This window comes from Heterocephalus glaber, unplaced genomic scaffold (assembly GCF_053883595.1).
Source record: "Heterocephalus glaber isolate CG9 unplaced genomic scaffold, H.glaber_assembly_v1.0 deba00001744, whole genome shotgun sequence".
Taxonomy (NCBI): domain Eukaryota; kingdom Metazoa; phylum Chordata; class Mammalia; order Rodentia; family Bathyergidae; genus Heterocephalus; species Heterocephalus glaber.
Window position 1 is genome coordinate 3,753,901 of NW_028258450.1, and position 20,387 is coordinate 3,774,287.

The 20,387-nt window shown below is 55.0% G+C and overlaps 2 protein-coding genes across 12 annotated transcripts in view; one reads left to right on the top strand and one right to left on the bottom strand.

The window, feature by feature from the left end:
* Positions 1–2,750, top strand: part of Sae1 (SUMO1 activating enzyme subunit 1) — a 71,304-nt gene extending 68,554 nt beyond the window's left edge. For all 3 annotated transcript variants that reach the window (XM_013066350.3, XM_004867075.4, XM_004867074.4), the window contains one exon: positions 1,832–2,750. In XM_013066350.3, the coding sequence (XP_012921804.1) occupies positions 1,832–1,886 (55 nt within the window). In that variant the 3' untranslated portion in view covers positions 1,887–2,750. The remainder of the gene's footprint in view (positions 1–1,831) is intronic.
* An 8,384-nt stretch (positions 2,751–11,134) lies between these two features.
* Bbc3 (BCL2 binding component 3) lies at positions 11,135–20,157 on the bottom strand. 9 transcript variants are annotated; one of them, XM_004867069.4, is made up of 4 exons: positions 18,600–18,893; positions 15,993–16,266; positions 14,426–14,616; positions 11,135–12,211 (listed from the first exon to the last, which is right to left on the bottom strand). In XM_004867069.4, the coding sequence occupies exons 2-4, from the start codon at positions 16,249–16,251 to the stop codon at positions 12,095–12,097; spliced, it is 567 nt and encodes a 188-aa protein (XP_004867126.1). In that variant the 5' UTR covers positions 16,252–16,266; positions 18,600–18,893; the 3' UTR covers positions 11,135–12,094. The 9 variants fall into 9 exon arrangements, with proteins under 9 accessions (XP_004867126.1, XP_004867125.1, XP_087056801.1 ...); XM_004867068.3 differs by lacking the exon at positions 18,600–18,893 and adding an exon at positions 17,903–18,178; XM_087200675.1 differs by lacking the exon at positions 18,600–18,893 and having other exon boundaries at positions 15,993–18,101.
* Positions 20,158–20,387: the final 230 nt, after the last annotated feature.

A 20,387-nucleotide genomic window follows, 5' to 3' on the forward strand; every position in this document is an offset into this window, starting at 1 on the left:
TTCTTTTCTCTTTCTTTTGTTTTTTTTGAGACAGGGTCTCACTATGCAGTTATGCAGTTCAGGATGACCTCACACAGCGATTCTCCTGCTGCCTCATCCTTCTGAGTGCTGGGATTACAGGCATGGCCACCACACATGGCTCTTCCTGATCCAAGTTCCTTCTGAGGGCAGGGACCTTCTCAGTATCCGTAATGTCTAACACGAAATCTGGCACAGAGTAGAAGCCCAGTAAATTTTACTTGGCTGAATACTCAAACCTGTACCTGAGGTACACATAATTGTCCATTTGCGGATGAGGAAACGAAGTGGGAATGGGGATGGGGGTTCCTTCTTGAAAAGGATGAGCATCCGTGCTCCTGGGAGCCAATAAACTGTTGTGTTAGGAGCTTGTTTAGGTGATGTCCTCCTTTCCAAATGGTAGCTCATGGTGACTCTTCCACCTTTTGGGGGTTAACTACCTCTTTACAGCCTTGCATTACCTATGAACCTATTCCTTAGAAAAATGTGTGCATGTACATGACTCACAAGCCCTCACAAAGACTGGGGTCAAGGCTGCTTGCCCCAGCCTCGGGTCTCCATTTCACATGGAAAACCCAGGGAGGGCTGGGCTCAGGGGTGCGAGCCTGTCATCCCAGCGCTCATGGAGCTTAAGGCAGGAGGGTGGCCAGTTCTAGCCAACTGGACAATCTGGCAAGACCTGGGTTCAATCCCACATACCGCAAAAAACAGCAAAACGAATGTCAATGAGCAGTTCCTCAACAGTGTGGATATATTAATTCCAAGGATCTAACCTCATCTTTAAAAGTGCGTGGTCCTGTTAACCCAAGATAACCATGGTTCCCATGGCTGATTGACATTGCTCAGCTCTCTTAGATTCCATCCCTGGTCTGTCCTGTGAGAGATTAGCCACCTAGTATCCTCACGAGGGAGCCACTTCCTGCCTCAGTATGTCCCTCAGTTAATGTGTCCCCTCAGATGGTGAAGGCTGGAGCATAAGACGAGTAGCACTGACTTGTTGCCTTTCTCACTTGCACAGTCCTAAGGATTCATCTCTGCTGCTTGCACAGTGGTTCTACTTTGCTGCCCGTTGTTTGGGGTATTTATGGAGTACCATGTTTTAATACTCCATGCAGTGCACTTGTTCTCACTGGACATGGAAAAAGTAAGGTTCAGAGAGGTTAAATGGCTGGGCGTGGTGGTGCACACGTATCATCTTAGCATTTGGGAGCTTGAGGCAGGAGGATTGTTGTGATTTTGAGGCCAGCCTGAACTACACAGTGAGACCCTGTCTCTAAACCCCCAAAACACAGAGAGGTTAAATGATCTGCCCAAACACACACATCTGGTAGGTAATAGCAAAGAGACATAACAATCAAAATTGTCTCCTCAGCCAGATATGGTGGCACATACCTATAATCCCAGCTTCTTGGGAGGCTGAGGCAGGAGCATTGGACTTTTGAGGCAGTTTAAACAACTTAGCAGGACAGTGTCTCAGAATAAAAATCTAAAAATACAGGCATGGAACTGGGCACTATAGCATGTGCTTATAATCCCAGTACTTGGGGAGGCTGAGTCAGAAGGATCCTGAGTTCAGGACCAGCCTAGACTTACATACCAAGACTCTTACCTCAAAATAACAAAAAATTTTTCTTTTGACAGCCCCAGAGAGCCCCTGCAGAGCAAATTCTATCCCATTTAAGAACCATTGCCATCTGAGGACCGCTTTTATTTTCACTTTTTCCCTAGGCTTTTAGAAGATAGGCCTGTTTTGGTTTGTTTACTCTCCATTTACCCCTTTGGAGCTGAACTCCCTTTTTGTTTTGCTCCCCAGGCCCTGTCACAGCGCGATCCTCCTCACAACAACTTCTTCTTCTTTGATGGCATGAAGGGGAACGGAGTCGTGGAGTGCCTGGGCCCCAAGTGAGCGGGGACTTGGCACTCCCCAAGATGCTGCCCGCAGCGTGCCCACCTGTCCTCCCCCTCCTGTCCCCGGGTAGGCGTCTTCTGACAGGGTGGAGTGAGGCACCAGCCCAGCACAGAGCCGCCATGCGTGAGGAGGTGGTGTCTGGTGCCGGTTCTGTCTCCTGCAGCTGTGCCTTCGTTCCAGCGCTGTCTGGGACCCAGGCGCCCCAGGCCCACCAGCTCCCCTGAGTGTGGTCTCCTGCTCGCTCCCTTATGACATCTCTGTCCTGGCGCCATGGACATCACTGGCTCCCAGGGGACTGGTGGAGACTCTGCCAGCAGCCAGCACACCTCCTTGCTTAGAAGCCTCTTGTCACCTTCTTGGACTTACTCCCCACCTGGTGTCACAGAGAGATGAGTGTGACATCAGGTGGGGAGCATGGCCTGAGCTGGGTGACACTGTGGTGGAACCGCTGGTCCACGCTTAGACAGGTGCCCTTAGCCGGGAAAGCATGACAGGCAGAATGTCCTTCCTCCAGAATTTGACATCCTGGAAAACAACAGGTGGGATTGGGTGCAGCTCTTGAGTTTGAGTTTAGGATTAGTCACGTTCCAGCCTGGATTTCGGAAGGGGGGAACGTTACCAAGTTCTGTGGCCAGTGGAATATTAGCGGGAGAACCTATTTTAGAAAAGCAGATTCCTGGGTCCCACTGCAGAGACCCCCTAGAAACCAGGCAGCTCTGCGCTTCAAGGTCCTTCATTCACCCCCTGAATCGCAGCTGTTGGTGTTTTGCGTATTTTCTACATGGTTCTTTAATAAGGAATGATAATAAAGTTATTTGCTTTAGGCTTTGTGTTTTTCTTCCACATTCAAAACTTCTGGCAGGGTGTGATTCTGCCGGTTGCCCTTTTAAACCTGCAGATGTTACTTGACACACTCACACTGCAGCAAGAATTGGATTCCCAGATTCTGGAGCATGCATCCATCTTCTGTTGCATAATTCGGCTAATAGTGGCTGGTTTTAGCGGCAGTGACTGTAATAATAATGGAAAGTCAAACATACCGATGATGCTGTCAGATGGTGAGTGAAAGTGGGTGATGACTCCACTCAACCTATGCCCAGTGACCAGCCGTCTCTGGCAAGGGGGAGTGCCTTCACGGGATGCCTCCACTACCGCCTCAGCTTGAGTGAGGCTGTGCCTTTCTGGTCACCCCCGCCTGCCACTCCCCACCCCCACCCAGTGCACTGTAGCCACCGCCCCAGAGGTTCCCCCAGGGGTCGCTATTGGTGTTAGCTGTGTCTCCAGGGTCAGCAGTTTTGTGTCACTTGAATTTCACGTGGTCTTTGAAATTTTGAGCAAATTACTCCCATGACTTTGCACTGTGCCACCTTGGTCACAAGGGGGAGCAGGTAGGCCTGGCCAGATAGCAAGATTGCAGCCGCCTCTAGTGCTTTTCAAACTTGCCGCCCTCTACTTCTAGTGGCCCAGACTAAGTCACCCAGAGGGGACCCCTGAGGAATTGGGAGGTGAAGGGCCAGTGGTTGAAGCTGCCAGCCCCAGTCAAGAAATAGTCCAGTTTGTTTCATTATCAAACCCCTTATTTCATGTGACCCTAAACCCTAAGCATGGGTTCTCCTCAGTTCCCGGGAGGGCACAGTGAATACACAGTGGTTTCTCGTCCCTCCAGGTATGCAGCCCTCCTCTGACTGACCAAGGTGCTGGAGCTGCCAAGTGAAGGAAAACGGGCTGTTTGGAGCTGCCAGGTTCTCTCCATTCCATACTACTTCCATCTCTGGTAGGTGTAGCAGTAAAATTCTCCCAAGTGCTTGATGTGTTGAGGCCTCTGAACCCTCAAAATGTGGTAGAGAGCTGAGCATGTGGCCCACACCATAATCCCAGCACTTGGAAGGCTGAGGCAGGAGGATTATGGAGTTTGAGGCCAGCTGGGACTACATAGACTGTCTCCCCCCCAAAAAAAAAAAGTGAACTGCAACCTTCCCTGGTCTCCTTTTCGGGGCATATCCTTTTCCAGTTCTTGTTTTGGTAAATGGAAATGCATACATCTTGAGATCCATAGGTGTGGAAACGAGGCTTCGGTTACAGTTGGCAAATTTGAGTTTAATAAATAATAGCTAATGTTCCTTATGCTGCATTAGAGCCTGGCACCTTTGAGATTCCTTACATTTTACAACTGTTCAGTCCCCACAGCACCCTATGAGGTTGGTTGAGAAAAGTTAGCCTCACCCCCAGTAAAGGCTGACCCAGGGGCTGATGAGGATACGCCTGTAGTTCACACTGCTTGTTAGGCTTAGTGTGAACCAGGAGCTGGAGCTGCTGTACACAGACAGCCCTGATACTTGGAGGGTACATCAGGCCCAGGTGCTGAGGCAGGTCCTTCAGATTGGTCCAGAAGGGCAGGAGGATTTTGTTTTTAAGTCTGTAAAACAGTTAAGCAATATACAACCAAGAAGTAAAAAGATTCCTCTCCATTACCTCTTGCAGCCTGTCAGTTTGATGCAGGGACAAAATAGAAGCAGCTGCAGGGCTTTCTAGCATGTGCCTGTAATCCCAGCACTCGGGAGGCTGAGGCAAGAAGGCCAGTTTTGACCACATAGTTCAAAGCCAGCCTGAGCTACATAGTGAGACCCTGTCTCAAAAACAACAAAGAGGGGCCGGGGATTTAGCTCAGTGGTTTCACCGCCTGCTGCGCAAGCGCAAGGACCCAAGTTCAATCCCCAGTACCTAAAAAAAAAAAACAACAAAGAGCTGGGGCTAGGGATTTAGCTCTGTGGCACTGCCACCTGCCTCAAAAGCACAAGGTCCTGAGTTTGATCATTGGTACAAAAAAAAAAGCTGACCTCCGGGGATTTAGCTCAGTGGTGCCACACCGCCTGCCTCGAAAGCACAAGGTCCTGAGTTCAGTTCCCGGTACCAAAAAAAAAAAGCTGGCCTCAGTGCTAAACTCAAGAGATGTTAGAAACGAAGTGTTTTCTTGCACATGTTCACTGGACCCACTTTCACCTCTCTCCAGAGGTCACCCCTGATAACTGGAGAGGGAATTGTCCCAGATTGCCAGCTTTAACCCAGACTCTACCACTTCACTGTGTGACCTTGGCCTAGTGAGTCTTTGGACCTCAGTGGGTCCCAGTGGTGTTAAATGGGTATAATAGTAATATGTCCTGAGGCTGGGGTGGCTGGGTGATACACCATGTACTTAGAGTTATGGCCTTTAGGTGGGGTTAAGTGAGCTTATTCTTCGGGGACAGATTTCTCATTCATAAGTACTATGCTAGCTTCCCATTGCTGGGACAAAATGCCTGAGATAATCAACTTGAAAGAGGAAAGGTTTCCTTTGACTCCCAGTTTCAGAGATTTCAGTCCATAGTCAGCTGAGTCCAAGGCAGAAACATGGAGGAAGAGTGTGAAGAGGAAAGCTGCTTCCCTGATAGGAAGCAGTGAAAGCAGGAAGCAGTGACAAGCCCAGAGGAAAAGGCCCTGGACAAGCGCTAGTCCCCAAGGTCACAGCCCATAGCCACTACCCTCAGCCAGCCCCGCCCCTGCTTCATCCCAGCCCGTCATATCCCTAGAGCCCCAGCCCTCTAATCACCTTCCCAAAGCCCCTCCTGGAGCGCAGCCTTTGGGGACATTTGACTTTATTTTGTGGCACTGAGGATTGAGCCCAGGAGCACTCTCCCTCCAAGCTAGGTCCCCACCCCTTTTTGCTTCAAGACAGGGTCTCTTTGAGTTGCCCAGGCTGGGCTCAAACTTGTGATCCTCCTGCCTTGGCCTCTCAAGTATAGGCATGTGCCTCCATACCTGCCTTGGGGGATATTTTAGACCCAAACTATATTTTTTTGTGACTGCTTCCCCCAACCCCATTTATGTCTTTTTTCTCTCTCTCTTTTTTTTTTTTTGAGAGGGTCTCATTGTGTAGTTCAGGCTGGCCTTCAATTCACAATGTAGTCCCAGCTGGCCTCAAACTGTCCACAATCCTCCTGCCTCAGACTCCTGAGTCCTGGGATCACAAGCTTGTGTCACCATGCCTAGCCCTCCACATCTATGTCTTGGAGATCCTTGTTAGCACTGTGTACCCAATCCCACTATCACTGTGTGTGTGTGTGTGTGTGTGTGTGTGTGTGTGTGTTTGTGTGTGTGTGAGAGAGAGAGAGAGAATCCAGTGTGAAGGTGTGAAGGTGTGCATGGTGCTGGGGATGCAATCCAGTGTGTTGCACCTGCTAGGCAAGTGCTGTGCCCCTGAGCTAGAGCCCAGCCCCACAAGTGTATTTGAGCCATAAGTCCGCTGTTGAGTGATGTTGAGCTATGTCCTTTGTGCACACTAAGACTTCCCCCAGGCCCAATTTCAGGGTTAGAGAGTAAATAAAGATGTATTAGGTGCTGCCGCTTTTCAGAAGACTATGGGCTGGGCACTGGGACTGGGTTGGAGTAGTAAGAGTAGTTGCCAAAAAAGACTAGGCTGGTACCATTCACAGTGACAGAGTTTTTTTGTTTTCAGTACTGGGGATCAAACCTGGGAGTGTTTTATCACTGACCCACATTCCCAGCCCTTTTTTTTGGTACCGGGATCAAATTCAGGACCTTGCACTTGTGAGGCAGGTGGCAGAACCACTGGGCTAAATCCCCAGCCTGTCCCAGCCCTTCTTTTGTATTTCATTTTTAAAATTTGAGATAGGATCTTGCAAGTTGCCCAGGCTGGCCTCAAACTTGAGATCCTCCTGCCTCAGCTTCCTGAGTAGCTGGGAGTTTCATTTACATTTTATTGTTTAGCCAGGGATGTAGCTCAGTGGTACCACAGCCTGCCTGGCAAGCGCAAAGTCCCGATCCCTGATACCAAAAAAAAAAAAGTTAAGTAGTTACATTTTGTTGTTTGGTTAGTTGATACATGTATCTGGTACCAAACTGCAAGTTTTAAGAAGATGCACTGTAGTATTTTCTTTTTCTTCTTTTTTCTTTTTTTTGGTACTAGGAAACAAACTCAGGACCTTACGGTTTCGAGGCAAGCAGCAGAACCACTGAGCTAAATCCCCAGCCCATGGTAGTATTTTCTAAGGGAGAAAAATAGACATAAAGGATGAAAGTCTTCCTTTTCCAAACACAAAACCATCGCAGGATGGAAACATTTGGAGACAGAGCAGGGGTATCGGTTCCAAGTTTGAGATAAGCTGACTAGAAGTTGCTGTTTGCAAAAAGTGGTAGTAGTTTATGAGTTTTGGTTATTCATGTTTTTAGACAGGTCTCACTAAGTAGCCCAGGCTGGCCTCAAACTTGCAATCCTCCTGCCTCAGCCTCCCAGGTGCTGAGATTACAGGCGTGCAGCACTGTACCAGCGAAGTGCTCATGGTGTGGCTGAGGGCCTGACTGCCTGGTCCTTCAGGCCTCTTGGCCACCTATTTTCTGGGACCACTTAGAATCCTAATTCCCAGGGAGAAGGGCACATAGATGACTTCAGTGTTTTCTTTCTAGGAGCCCATTGGATTTTTCAGACAAAATATGGCCTTATCACCGGGGATTTACCTCAGTGGTTCCGGTGCCTGCCTCGCAAGCGCGAGGTCCCGAGTTCAATCCCCGGTACCAAAAAAAAAAAATATGGCCTTACCTGGGACTGTCCCTGTTTCTCTGCCTATTAGGATCTAACCTAGGTGGTGGGGATGGATTTCCCACTTTCAATCCTCCAAAATAACAGGCTTGGTTCTGTTAGGAAGAGCCTGACATGGCTGTAATCCCAGCACTCAAGGGGCTGAAGCAGGAGGATCACCAGGAGTTCCAGGCCAGCCTGGGGTACATAGCTAGACCCTGTCTCAAAAAAAAGAGACAGGGTTCGATCCCCGGTACCAAAAACAAACAAAAAAAGAGATAGGGCTGAGAATGTGGCTCAGTTATAGAGCTTGTTTGTAGGGTAAGGACGGAACCTGTCTTCCATTCCTAGCTCCATATTAAAAAAAGAGCCAGAATGTCTATTTCAGAACTAGGTGCTGTGGCACACCTGTGATCCCAGCCACTAGAGTGACTAAGGCAGAGGATCGAAAGTTCAAGACCAGCCAGGGCAGTTTAGCCTGACTGTCTCAAAATAAAAAAACCTGGGATATAGCTCAGTGGAGGAGCACTTGCCTAGTTTATGGGAGGCTCTGGGTCTAACCCCAGTACCAAAAATAGTAAATTAAAAAAATCTGTTTCTGGTTATCTTCTAACAGAAAAACCTTCCTGCAGATAAATATAAATTCTAGACAAAGGAAAACAAAAACAGCTATTGGGAGGCTCCAAACCCTTTTTATTGCTTTTGTTTTTGTTTGAGACAGGGTCTAACTACATAGTTCAGGCTGGCTTTGAACTCACTGTTGTAGCCCAGGCTGGCCTGAAACTTGCAGCGATTCTCCTGCCTCAGCCTACTGAGTGCTAGGATTACAGGTGAGCACCACCACCTCTGGCTCAAACCTCGAGCTCATGGTGATCCTACTGCTTCAGCCTCCCGAGTGCTGGGATTGTAGGTCTGCGCCACTACTCCTGGCCTAAACTCTTTTCTTTTGGTACCGGGGATCGAACTCGGGTCCTTGTGCTTCCAAGGCAGGCGCCGGAACCACTGAGCTAAATCCCTGGCCTTAAACTCTTTTTAAGTGAACACAAGCTGGTCGGTTTTTGGAAAAAGTTAAACGTTATAAGAGCCCAATACTGGGTGAGTTGGGTTTGTTTTTCCTACAGCTTTATCCTGAGGAAGTGAAGCTCAGAAAACACTGTCTCACTGACCTGAAGAAGCAGAAGATGCAGCTTAGAGTGACCATAGCTGCTGGAAAGCCCACATGGGAGACCCCAGAAAGTATCGACCTAGGAAGAGGGCAGCCCTCGGACTGTGAACATATGGGGAGACTAAGAGCAGGACTGAAGGGGACCAGGGTGTGTGCTGTCACCCCCTGCGGGTAGTGCAGTTTCCATCTAACAAGCACAACAGCACACTATGCAGGAATATAACAATCCCCAGCATCTGTAACACAACATTCAAAATATTCAGGATATGATTCAAAATTACCTGATACACAGAGAATCAGCAAAGTATGATGTAAAAAAACAACCAAATGGATGTTCTAAGACTGAAAAATAGAGTATCTGAAGCAAAAAATATATATATACTGAATGGACCTAGTGGCAAAATGTAGATAACCAAAGAATCGGCGAACAGGAAATGGATGAATAGAAATTATCCTGTCTAAGGCTGGGGGGCTTGGCACACACCTGAAATCCCAGCACTCAAGGCTGAGGGAGGAGGATCAAGAGTTCAAGCCCAGAATGAGCAATTTAGTGAAACTGGGTCTCAAAACAAAAAAATAATTAGCTAGTTTGAGCACTAGGGAAGGTTAAGGCAGGAGGGTCACAAGTTTTGGGGTTTTTTGTTTTTGTTTGTTTGAGACGAGATCTCTATGTAGTTTGGCCTGTCCTTGTCTTTCTAAGGAGGTCCCAAGTTTGAGCCCAGCTTGAGCAAGTTATTGAAACCCTTCTCAAAACATTTAAAAAGGATAAATACAAAGAAGGGGCGGGGATTTAGCTCAGTGGTTCCGCCACCTGCCTCAAAAGTGCAAGGTCCCAAGTTTGATCCAGGTATCAAAAAAAAAAAAGAAAATCCTAATGGAAACTTCATAGTTAAGAGAAATAATACTGGGAGAGTTTTGGAACTTCAGGATAGAGTGGAGAGCTATAGAAACAGTAAATGGAAAAATTTTATTTTAAAAAGGAGGTCAGGGCCGGGGATTTAGGTCAGTGGTTCCACTGCCCGTCTGGAAAGCACAAGGACCCAAGTTAGATCTCCCGTACAAAAAAAAAAAGAGGTCATTTGTTCCTCCTAATTTCTTGGTTGGATGGATGGTTGGTTGGTTGGTTTTTTGAGACAGGGTCTTGCTCTTAGTTCAGGCTGGCCTTGAATTCACTATGTAGCCCAGGCTGACCTTGAACTCAGCAATCCTCCTGCCACAGCCTCATCAGTGCTGGGATTACAGGCATGAGCTACTACCTGTGCCTATTTTTAGTTTTATGCAACAAAGTCTCACTATGTAGTCCATGCTGGCCTTGAACTCATGGAGATCCTCTTGCCTCGGGTTCCACACCCCATATATGACTTTTTGGAGCAAAATTTGTTACATTGTCTTGTGGCAATAATGTTTCAGATGTAACACAGTGGCAAGGGTTGGGGAGCAGGGAGTAAATGGATCTATGCAATGTAAATGTACCTACATTATACTTGAAAAATAGTACAATATTAACTAAATAGATTATAGCTAAGGATATATTTTTATAATTTGTTTTTCTTTTTGTACCAGGGATCGAACTTGGGACCTTGCACTTTCGAGGCAGGCAGTGGCACCACTGAGCTAAATCCCTGGCCCATATTTTTATAGTTTTAAAGGAGCACACAAAAAAAGGTACAATTGGCCAGGGATTTAGCTCAGTGGGTCCGGCGCCTGCCTTGAAAACGGAAGTTTCCGAGTTCCAACCCCGGTACCCCCCCCCCCCCAAGTTACAATTTAAAAACAAAAGACTATAGAGTTCAGGATGTTCCTTGGGCTTGCCCAGTTTATGTGAGGCTCTGTATTCAATCCCCAGCACTGCAAAATAATAATAACAATAATAATAAGGCACATAACTAAAACATGAATTATTTCGGAATATCTCAACAGTTTCTGACTACGGTGGACCATGGGTAACTGAAATCGCAGACGATGTGTCCTCTTTCGCACATCACTCTGCTGATGGAAGTCGCAGCAGAGGCCCCCAGACCGCGTTCATCCACTGTTAAGGAAACCACCAGAAAGAGCTTCCTCTTGTAACAGGAATTCAGCGTGAGCTGCCCCTGCTGGCAGCACGAGGCTTCAAGGGAACTGTGGCCTCTGATCTGGCTGGAGGTGCCCAGGAGGCCGGAGGCGGCCCGGGGTTGAGCCCACTGAGGCTGTCACCCCCACTTCTGTGAGGTGGGGGACTCTGAGCTGAGTGACATACAGGCCCTTCAGCTCACAGCCTGCATCTAGCAGGATAAACCAGGACCAGGAGCCAAGCTCGTCCCCTGGAATGGGCACCAGCCACGCCCACGTGCCTTCTGTGGCCTTAGCACAGCCAGCTGTCCACCCAGCTGAGGTCCCTGGGCCCCAACGGTCACCTCTCTCACCTCCCGGGCAGGTCGCAGCCTCTGACCAAGGGCACAGAACCGCGAAGGTGAGCAGAAAAAGCATCTACTGTTCCGATCTGATTTTATTGAAAAGGAAACATACAAAAATCATGTACAAAAAAAATTAACCAAACATGTACAGAAAATTCATTCCGGTATCTACAGCAGCGCATGTACAGTATTTTACAGGCTGGGCCATCCCTCCCCGCTCCCAGACTCCTCCCTCCGCCGAGATCCCCCCTCCCTGACACCCCGTCTTCCCCCCAGCGCTTCGCCCTGGGGACTAAGGCTGGGACAGCTTCTGCCAAAATCTCCCACCCCCCAAATGAATGCCAGTGGTCACACGTGCTCTCTCTAAACCTATGCAATGGGACTGATGGGGATGGGGTGTGGTCACGGGCAGAGCACAGGATTCACAGTCTGGGCCCCTCCTGGCCACCCCCACATGAAGGTGAGGCAGGCGTGCCCACCACCCGCCAGCCGGCTTGGGGAAGGCTGGGCGCCCGCGTGGGGAGGCCATCAGCGCCCCTTCCTGGCTCCAAGAGGCCAGTGGTCACGTTTGGCTCATTTGCTCTTCACAGGCCCCCTCCTCAGGAGGAGGGGGGGAAGCACCAGGGGCCTGAGGCCAGGCCCAAAGTGAAGGAGCACCGGGGAGACCCCCCCCCAGCGTCCCCCCTGCAGCTGGAACGGGCAGCCAGCACCAGCAGCCTTTCCTGAGATGGTGGTGGGCGGCAGAGGCGGGCGGCTCAGTCCCCACCCCCTGGGTCACCGCCGCCTTCGGATGCCGAGTCCTTCAGCCCTCTGTCCCGGCTTCTGGCCAGGGCCCTGCGAGTCCACATGTCCATTGGGGCACCCAGGCAGGCCCGGGCTGGAGTGGCTGCCCTAGCCCGCCCCTGGGACAGGCAGGGCTGGTAGTCCAGTATGCTACATGGTGCAGAAATAGCGCCCCGCACTGGCCAGGGCGTCAGGAGGTGGGAGGGTCCTGCCCCCCAGGTCCCCGACGTCCACTGGGCGGATGCAGGCACCTAATTGGGCTCCATCTCGGGGGCTCTGTGGCCCCTGGGTAAGGGCAGGAGTCCCATGATGAGATTGTACAGCACCCTCCAGGGTGACGGGCGGTGTCGCTGCTGCTCCTCTTGTCTCTAGGAAAGACAGAAGGGAAGTTAGCAGGGACCTGTCCAGTGACATGGGAGTGGGGTGACCAGGGCGAAGGGCAGTGTGGGCCCAGCTCAGTTCCAAGAGTACTGCCACCACCAGCCATGACCCAGCTCCTGTCCCCCTGGGGCCACAGGCTTCCTCTCTAGGGACAGACGTCACACCCTCCCGCACGAGAGCCTCCCCATCACTGTGTGCCAGGCGGGGAAGCCACCCCAGGTCACCCCGGGCTGAGACTGCTCCTCGTGCCCTCTTCAATGCTGGCAAGACAGAGTGCGGGGCCAGAGAGCCCAGAGCCTCAGCAATTCCAGACGAGACAGGAGTTGGCTAGGAGTGGCTCGTCATCCACAGAGGCTGTGCGCCTGGTTCCAGTGCCACCGGGAACCCTCTCTATTCCAAATCGCTGGACTCCGCCCCCACCCCGTGATGGTAAAAATGAGCCAGGGGGCTGGGGATTTAGCTCAGTGGTTTCTCCGCCTGCTGCGAAAGCACAAGGACCCAAGTTTGATCCCCGGTACCAAAAAAAAAAAAAAAAAAAAAGCCAGGAGCTTGAGCGCCGCCTCCCCTCATCCTGGCAGACAGAGGAAAGGCCACCTCCTTCTACCACCTCAGTGAGGGACCCCAATGACCCCACAGGGACCAGGCAGTGGAAGCCGGGCACCAGCCCCTATCACCTCAGCACCGCTCTCCAGCACCTGCAGCCAGGAGAAGGTGGCAAAGGAGGCCCAGGTTAGAAAACCTGCCACCATCAGCGGCTGTGAGATGCCACCAAGCAGGCAGTCACCTAGTGCTGCTAGGTGGGGAGGGCGCAGCGCATGGAGGTGTTTACGCACGATAGATGAGTGAGCGCCCCAAGGTGTACACTGCTTGAAAGACAGTAAATAAAATTGGTGACATATCCGACGGGGATTTAGCTCAGTGGCACCATGCCTGCCCCGAAAGCACAAGGTCCTGAGTTCGATCCCCGGTACCAAAAAAGAAAAAGAAAATGAAGACATTAAAAAATGTATCCTAGCTGGGCATGGTGGTGCAGGCCTGTAATCCCAGTGTTCTGCGAGGCTAAGGAAGGATCACAAATTCAGCCCTAGCCTGGGCAACTCAGTGAGACCGTCACAAAATTAAAAATAAAAAAGATGGGGGCCAGGGATTTAGCTCAGTGGTTTCACGGCCTGCTGCGTAAGCGCAAGGACCTGAATTTGATCTCCAGTACCAAAAAAAACCCGGGGGATGTAGGTCAGTGCGAAGGCCCTGGGTTCAATCCCAGTCCAAAAAAAAAAAAAAAAAAAAATTCCTCCTCAATATAGTCAATGAGAAATGGCTAAGGAGACTGTTGATCCTGCAGGATAGTATGCAGCCATGAAAAGGAAAAGGAAAAGCGCCCTGGTCCCTGAGGCGTGGTGGGACACCGCGGGGTTGAAGCTGTGTGGAGAGGACCAGACTGAAGCAGGTCTGCTAAGCTAAAGGCGCCCCCACAGCCCTCAGCGATGGTTTCTGGCCTGCGCGCAAAATGCTAGGACAGGGAGCAGCACCTGCAGGGGACTGAGACACAGAGGCCAGGTCTCCTGGGGGAGAGGGGACGGAAGAGGGAGGGGCAGAGCTCCCTGGGTATTTTTTATTTTGCTCTGCTGATTTTTTCGCCATAAGCAAACAATGCAGGTGTCGTGTTCAGAGGAACGGAGCTGGGAGCTGGGCGCAAGGGAGTTGGCACCGAGGCCGCGGGGTCGCAACCCGGGCGGGGTGGGGCGGCTCGGGGCCAGGGCCAGGGCCAGGGCCAGGGCCAGGGCCGGAGCCGCGGGGGGGGGGGGGGGTTCCGCTGCGGCCGCGCTGAGCGGGCGGTGGGGAGGCGGAGGCAGAGGCGGGCGCGGCCGCAGCGCGCTGCTGACTCATCCGCTATAAATAGCCCGGGATATAGAAGCCGCTCCGCCGAGCGCCGCCCTCAGTCCCCGCGGTCGCGGGCCACGGGAGCGCCGGGCTCTGGCGGCGGCGCGCCACCCTCGGCCGGGCAGGGCCGTGCCAACCGCGGGTCCGGGCCTCGGTGGCTCCCCGGCACGCCGCCAGTCCCGCCCCGCCTCGCCTCGCCCCGCCTGTCCCCGCCGCGACCCCGCCGCGCAGGCCAGCAGCTGCCACACATCTGGCGGGGGCGCCCGCCGCCCCGTCCCCGGCGGGAAGTCCCACCTGCCGTCCGCCCTCCCCGCACTCACCCTCCGCTCGTACTGCGCGTTGAGGTCGTCAGCCATCCGCCGCAGCTGGGCCCCGATCTCCCGGGCCCACTGCTCCTCCTCCCCCGGGACCCCGGGGGCCGCCTGGGTGGGACCGCCCGCCAGGGCCTCCGGGGCGCTGGGCACCGTCGACTCTAGGTGCTGCTCAGCGGGTGAGAGGGGTAACTGAGGACCTGGGAGAGGCAAAGGGGCGTGGTCACCCTCGGCCACGCTCGGCGCCCCGAGGTGCGGAGGGGAACCCAGGTCCCCCGGGCCTGCCTCTTCCCTTTCCCAGCCGCCTGATTTCTCCTCTGCCCCTCCCCCCGCCTCATGTCTAGCGATTCCTTTTATCCCCCTCTTGGAGCCAGGTTTCTCAGCTCCTCCACACCACAAATCAGAAAGTCAGGGAAGTTCCTGGGGAGGTGGCCCGGGGCACCTGTCTGGCCAGCTACCTCCCCAGTGCCTACGTCACTCTGGCAGTCCTTCCTCTTAACCAGCTTAAGTACCTCTACTCTAAAATAGGGCCAAATCTTGCTGCTGTATTTGACGGATAGGGAAACTGAGCCCCCCCCCCAAGTGGCCAAGGTCACACAGGGATACAGTGACTGACCCCACCCAGAGTCACAAGCCTCGGGTCTCCTGCCCTCTGGTGTCCAACCACAGCGAGGCCACACCTCCGGATGTGGCAGAGGCCGGAGACCAGAAGGGCAGACGGGCTGCCCGAGAGCGAGGCCTGGGGGCTGGGATTCGGGAGAGGCCTCCTGCCCCATTCCCTCCCAAGCTTTTCTGAGTCCCTCCACTGTCACCCCAAGTCCTGGCCACAGGGCCCCCTGAGGCCTAAATCCAGGGTCTGTTTCCACATCTGTGACTCTAATCTCCTAATCCCGGGTACCCCGGCTGGTGGCCAGGAACTGAGCTTGGGAAGTTTTCTCTTTCCTTACTCCCTGGGCTCCGGGGACAAAAGGGGAGTAGGGAAAGGAAACCAGGACGGTCATTCCCCACTGCCTGGCACCACAGGGTTAACAGCCCATCAGGCAGGGGACCTTTAACCCTTCCCTCCCCAAGACTCACCCTCTCCCCAAAGGGACTTTCCCAACACAATGGCCCCTCCCCCCTTCCGTCTCCGGGGCTGTGGCCCGGGCCACTCGGGCCAAAGAGATGCAAATAAAGGCAAAGGGCCCCTCCACCCCTCCTCGAAGTCTGGAGGTGATGGTCCTCCCACTCTGCCCGCACTTCTTCCCACTGCAATCCTCAAGGGGGTCTAGGGGACCCAGACTGGGGGAGGGGAGCTGGAAAACAGCTGTTGCCCGAGGCTCGGAAAAGGCCGTGGCCTGCAACTCTGTGACTGCAGTCAGATTCCAGGAGGGACTTCCCACTCGACCTCCCTCTCCATCCCCCGCCTCCCACCCCAGCTTCCTGCTTCTCTAAACACAAAGAACACACTGGCCACACCCTCCCAGCGGCCCTCCTCCGCTGGCCACCTCCCCCTCCGACCCCACTCTAGTTCCTCCAGTCTGCCCGACCCTAGCTTTCCCTGGCGTCGCATCCCGGGTGTGGGGCAGGCACTCACCATCAGGGCGCGGGCCTCGGGGCCGGGTGCGGGGCCCCCCAGGCCAGCGGGGGCCCCCCAGGGCGGCTGTGAGGGTGGGTGGCGCGGTGGGGGCGCAGAGGTAGGCGGCCGGCAGCAGGGCAGGGGTGGAGGGGGCGGCAGGCAGGCCGGGCTCGCAGAGACCGCAGGAGACAGCAGAGGGCACCAGGCGGCCGAGGGGGAAAGGGCGAGGGCCGTCTACGGGCTCCGGAGAGCTGCCCTCCTGGCGTGCACGGGCCATGGCGCTCCCTGGGGCCTGCGGGACGTGGGAAGTCAGCAGGAAGCAGGGGCCACGGCCCCGCGTGCACACACTCTGCCCCATTCACACTCGACCCAGATGGAGGCAAAGTTGGTGTGTGTGACAGAAGAGAGAGATGGCCCCACAAGACCCACCCAACTAGGGGATGACACGGGGTTCTGCTGGCCAGGAGACTCCCAGGCACACGGTGACGACTGGGAGCCACCAGACCCCTCAGAGGGAGGGGGTGTGTCTGAGGGTGGTGACAGCCCTGCCATGCAAACTCCATGCAAACTATTCCTGGACTCACACAGGGCATGGCTAGTGAGGACAACTTTCCCAACACAGTGACAGGCTCACACAGGGCAGCGAGGGCCTTCCCCAGACACGTGGGGCTCACACAGGCCCCGGGTGGGGAGGCTGCTGGGTTATGGGTGTGTGAAGGGTACACAGCACAGACACCAGGGCACCCGCTTGGACACACAGATCTACCACTCAGGAACACTGCCACTCAGTACACCAGGTACACACACATAGACAACACAAGCCTGTACACAATGCACACTCCAGTGCGATCCATCCCCTCCATCACAGGCGCTCAGACCCACTGACCCACTGTCGATATGCCCGGGACACAGAAAGCAGCCATCACGAGCACAAGCAGAGACACACACAAAACAGGCTCCCCCACAAGTCCCCAACACACACACACCAGGGGACTCACCAACACAGCAGACACATGCAGAGCAGCACCAAAATACATCTGAATGTTACCAACTCAGCCCCAGGACACACGGAAATCAGGCACACAGTCAACAGACCCAGACGGGCCGGCACCGACACACACACACACCAGTAGAGCGGCAGACATCAGCCCTCTGCCCTCCCCTCTCAACCCCAAAACACTGTCACCAACTGTCAGCACCAGCACACACACACACACACACACACACACACACACACACAGAGCTAACTAATCCTGCACAGCCCAGCACACACACACACCTAAAGCTCTGGCAGAAAACACTGGTCTCACGTGACTGACATAAACACTACACACACGCAGCCACATGACACACATGAGCCAGCCGATCACAGTGACAAGCCCCCTCAGACCCAGGGCGCGCGCGCGCGCGCGCGCGCACACACACACACACACACACACACACAGCTCAGACAGGCTGCCAGCAACACCTACTAAATGCACTGCATACACCCCACGGAGCTCCCGTCCCCAGTTCCCAGGCAGCCAAGCCACGCGCAGACAAGACAAGCCCCCGCCACACACCACACACAACTCAGACACCTGGACAGAAGACAGCAGCCCTCGGCGGCCAGGCACAGCAGCACAGCGACGCAAACACTGGCAAAGACACATGCCCCGGAGACAGACAGACAGCCACAGGCAAGGCAGTCCACAGGGCAAGACACAGCACACACCGACACCGCACACTCGGGCATCACACACGGATAAACAAGCCTGCTCAAGGAACACAAACACATCACAACTACACAAGTGGCACACGCAGGCGACAGACCCTCAGACTCAGCCCCCAACAGCACACACATACAACTCTGACAGAGAACACACACACACACACACAGGTGCACCCCACCCTTAGACAGAAGCCCACACAGACACGCGGGGACTCACGCAAACGCCCCGGCGGGTCACGAATCCCCACATTCCTCCGGATTGACACCACCTCTCCCTGCAGACCCCAGCACAAACTCGGAGCCAGACACACGCACACACCCAGGCGAGACACCTGCAGATCCACAACCCCGCACACGCGCGCTCCCACGGCGGTCCCAGACGCCCCTCCGCTGTCACAGCCCCCCCCACGCCGCCACGTGCGCCTGCCCCGCCCGCCAGACGAGCGCGGGGCCAATAACCGGCTGTTGCTGGGGCGCAGCCCCCGCCCGCAGGAGCCGCAGATTCCGCGGCCCGCGAGCCGCCCCCTGTCGCCGCCCCCAGCGGGCGCGCGCCCTGGGTGTGGCCGCCCCTCGGTGCCGCCCCCACCCCACCCCCAGGGCTTCAGGGGGCCCGGGCAACCTGGGGTCGACTCTCTTCCCCGGGCCACACTGGTCACCAGGGGGCGCTGCCGAGCCCGCACCCCATTGTTTGTAAACAAACCCGCCAGACCTCTGAGGCACCTGTGCGCCCAGATCGGGCGCCCGACGGCCGGAGTGCTTCCCGCGCAGCTTTTGAGTCCCCAGCGAAGGCGGGCGCCAGCACAGAGGATCGGGCACCCTCGCTGCTCTCCGAGTACACGCCCGTCACCTCCTCCAGGGAGCCCGCCCGGCCTGGCCGATCGCCGCTACCCAGACAAGTTGGGGCGCACACTCACCCCGGGGGCATGAACACGCCAGAGGGGACGGCGAGGGCCGGCGGGCGGCTTCCTTTAGGAGGGCGCGCCCGCCGAGGGCCTCTAGCCGCGGCTGCTGCTGCTGAGGCTCCCGCTGCTGCCGCTCTAACTGCAGTGGCGGCTGCTGTCGCTGCTGCTGCTCCGGCTGCTGGCGCCTCCGCGTCGTGCCAATCGCCCCACTGCCGCCGCTGCCAGGCGCCCGCTCGCATGTGGTTCGCGCCGCGTCTCAGGCCGCCCGGCGGATCCCGGGACGCTCGGCGGCCGCTCGCCCCGCCCCGCCCCACTCCGCCCCCGCCCGGCGGGTCCCACGCCCCGCCTCCGCGTGACGCCACGGTCCCGCCCGCCCGCCGGGGACAAGTCGGGACTTGCAGGCGCGCGCCGCGCCCCCTATCTCCGCGCGGGGGTTTTCCCTGCAGCCAGGGGCGGGGCAGGGCCTGGCCGGGAGCGAGGAGGAGCGCCAGAGGACAGCCGGACACACTGACACACTGACACACTGACTGGGACCCACAGACACCCGCTGGGACCGCACACAGGCTCCCTGGCCGGCTGGCGCCCCGGGGTACACAAAGTCACGTGCTGACATGAACCCTGGCCCACTGACCCACACCGTGGACAGGGGCCTGGACGCGAGCACACACCAGATGCAAACACACAGCCGGACTCACTACCACGGCCCCTGGACACAGACTGTCACAAGGACAGGGACACACGTAGTTGCACATATAGCCACACTGCTGAGCACACCCAGCCCCACAGACTGTTTACATGCATCTCCACTGGGCAGCTCCCACGACACACAAGTGCTGGTCAGGGGACACAGTGCCAGGCTAGTCAAGAAGGGGGACTTCCTGGCAGGCACAGCTGGACACACACACAAGCACCCTACGTGCTCCCCCAATTTAAACACTGAAACTATCAGAAACTAGTCGGAGACAGATCACAGCAGACACGGAAGAGACTGACCCTGACAGGCTGTCATAAAGTTACACCTGTGACAGGTTCTTGATAACTGGCCCAGTGACGACGGGACACACTTGAGCATCCACACCTGGCCACGCTCCCCATGAATCTGGCCTTGGACCCGTAGAAAGGAGGAAGCCCCGGGCACCTGGCACGGACATGCCCGGGCAGCCCCCGCACCCAATTGCATCCTGCTGGTGGCTTTCTGTTCCCTTTCTCTTTTCAGTTTCTCATTGTCATTTCCCTCCGTCTCTGACTGTGTAACTTTCCCTCCCTCGGCACCCTGGCCTTCTGTCCAGCTTGCACTTTCCATTCCTCTGCATCTCACCCAGACCAGATCCCCTCACCAGTGGTTGAGTCGCCTCTGGGTGCCCAGCACTGGGCTGGCCGGGAAAGGCCAAACCTGCGGGAAAGCAGGCTGTGCAGGCCTCGGCCTCTGCCTCCTCCAGGGCCAGGTCCCTACATTTCCCTAGAGTGGCAACAAATCCAAATCTCACCTGCAATCTCCTTGCTCTGAATGTCAGGGTAATTCAGCCTTCCTTCCTCCTCCGCCCTCATTCCCTTGCCCCCGCCCCTCCCAGTGGGTTGTTTTGATTTTGGTTTTGGTGCAAGAGAAGGAACCCAGGGCCTCCCACAGGCCGGGCAAGTTCTCTGCCCTGAGCTGCACCCCGGCCTCTCCCAGGGCTTTTCAGACTGCAGGTCAGGAGCAAACCACAGATTCTGGGTCAAACCCAGGGCCGCTGCAGGCTCCACAAGTGCTGTCACTGAGCCCCACCACACACCAAGTCTTACTGCTTTGTATTTAAGTTT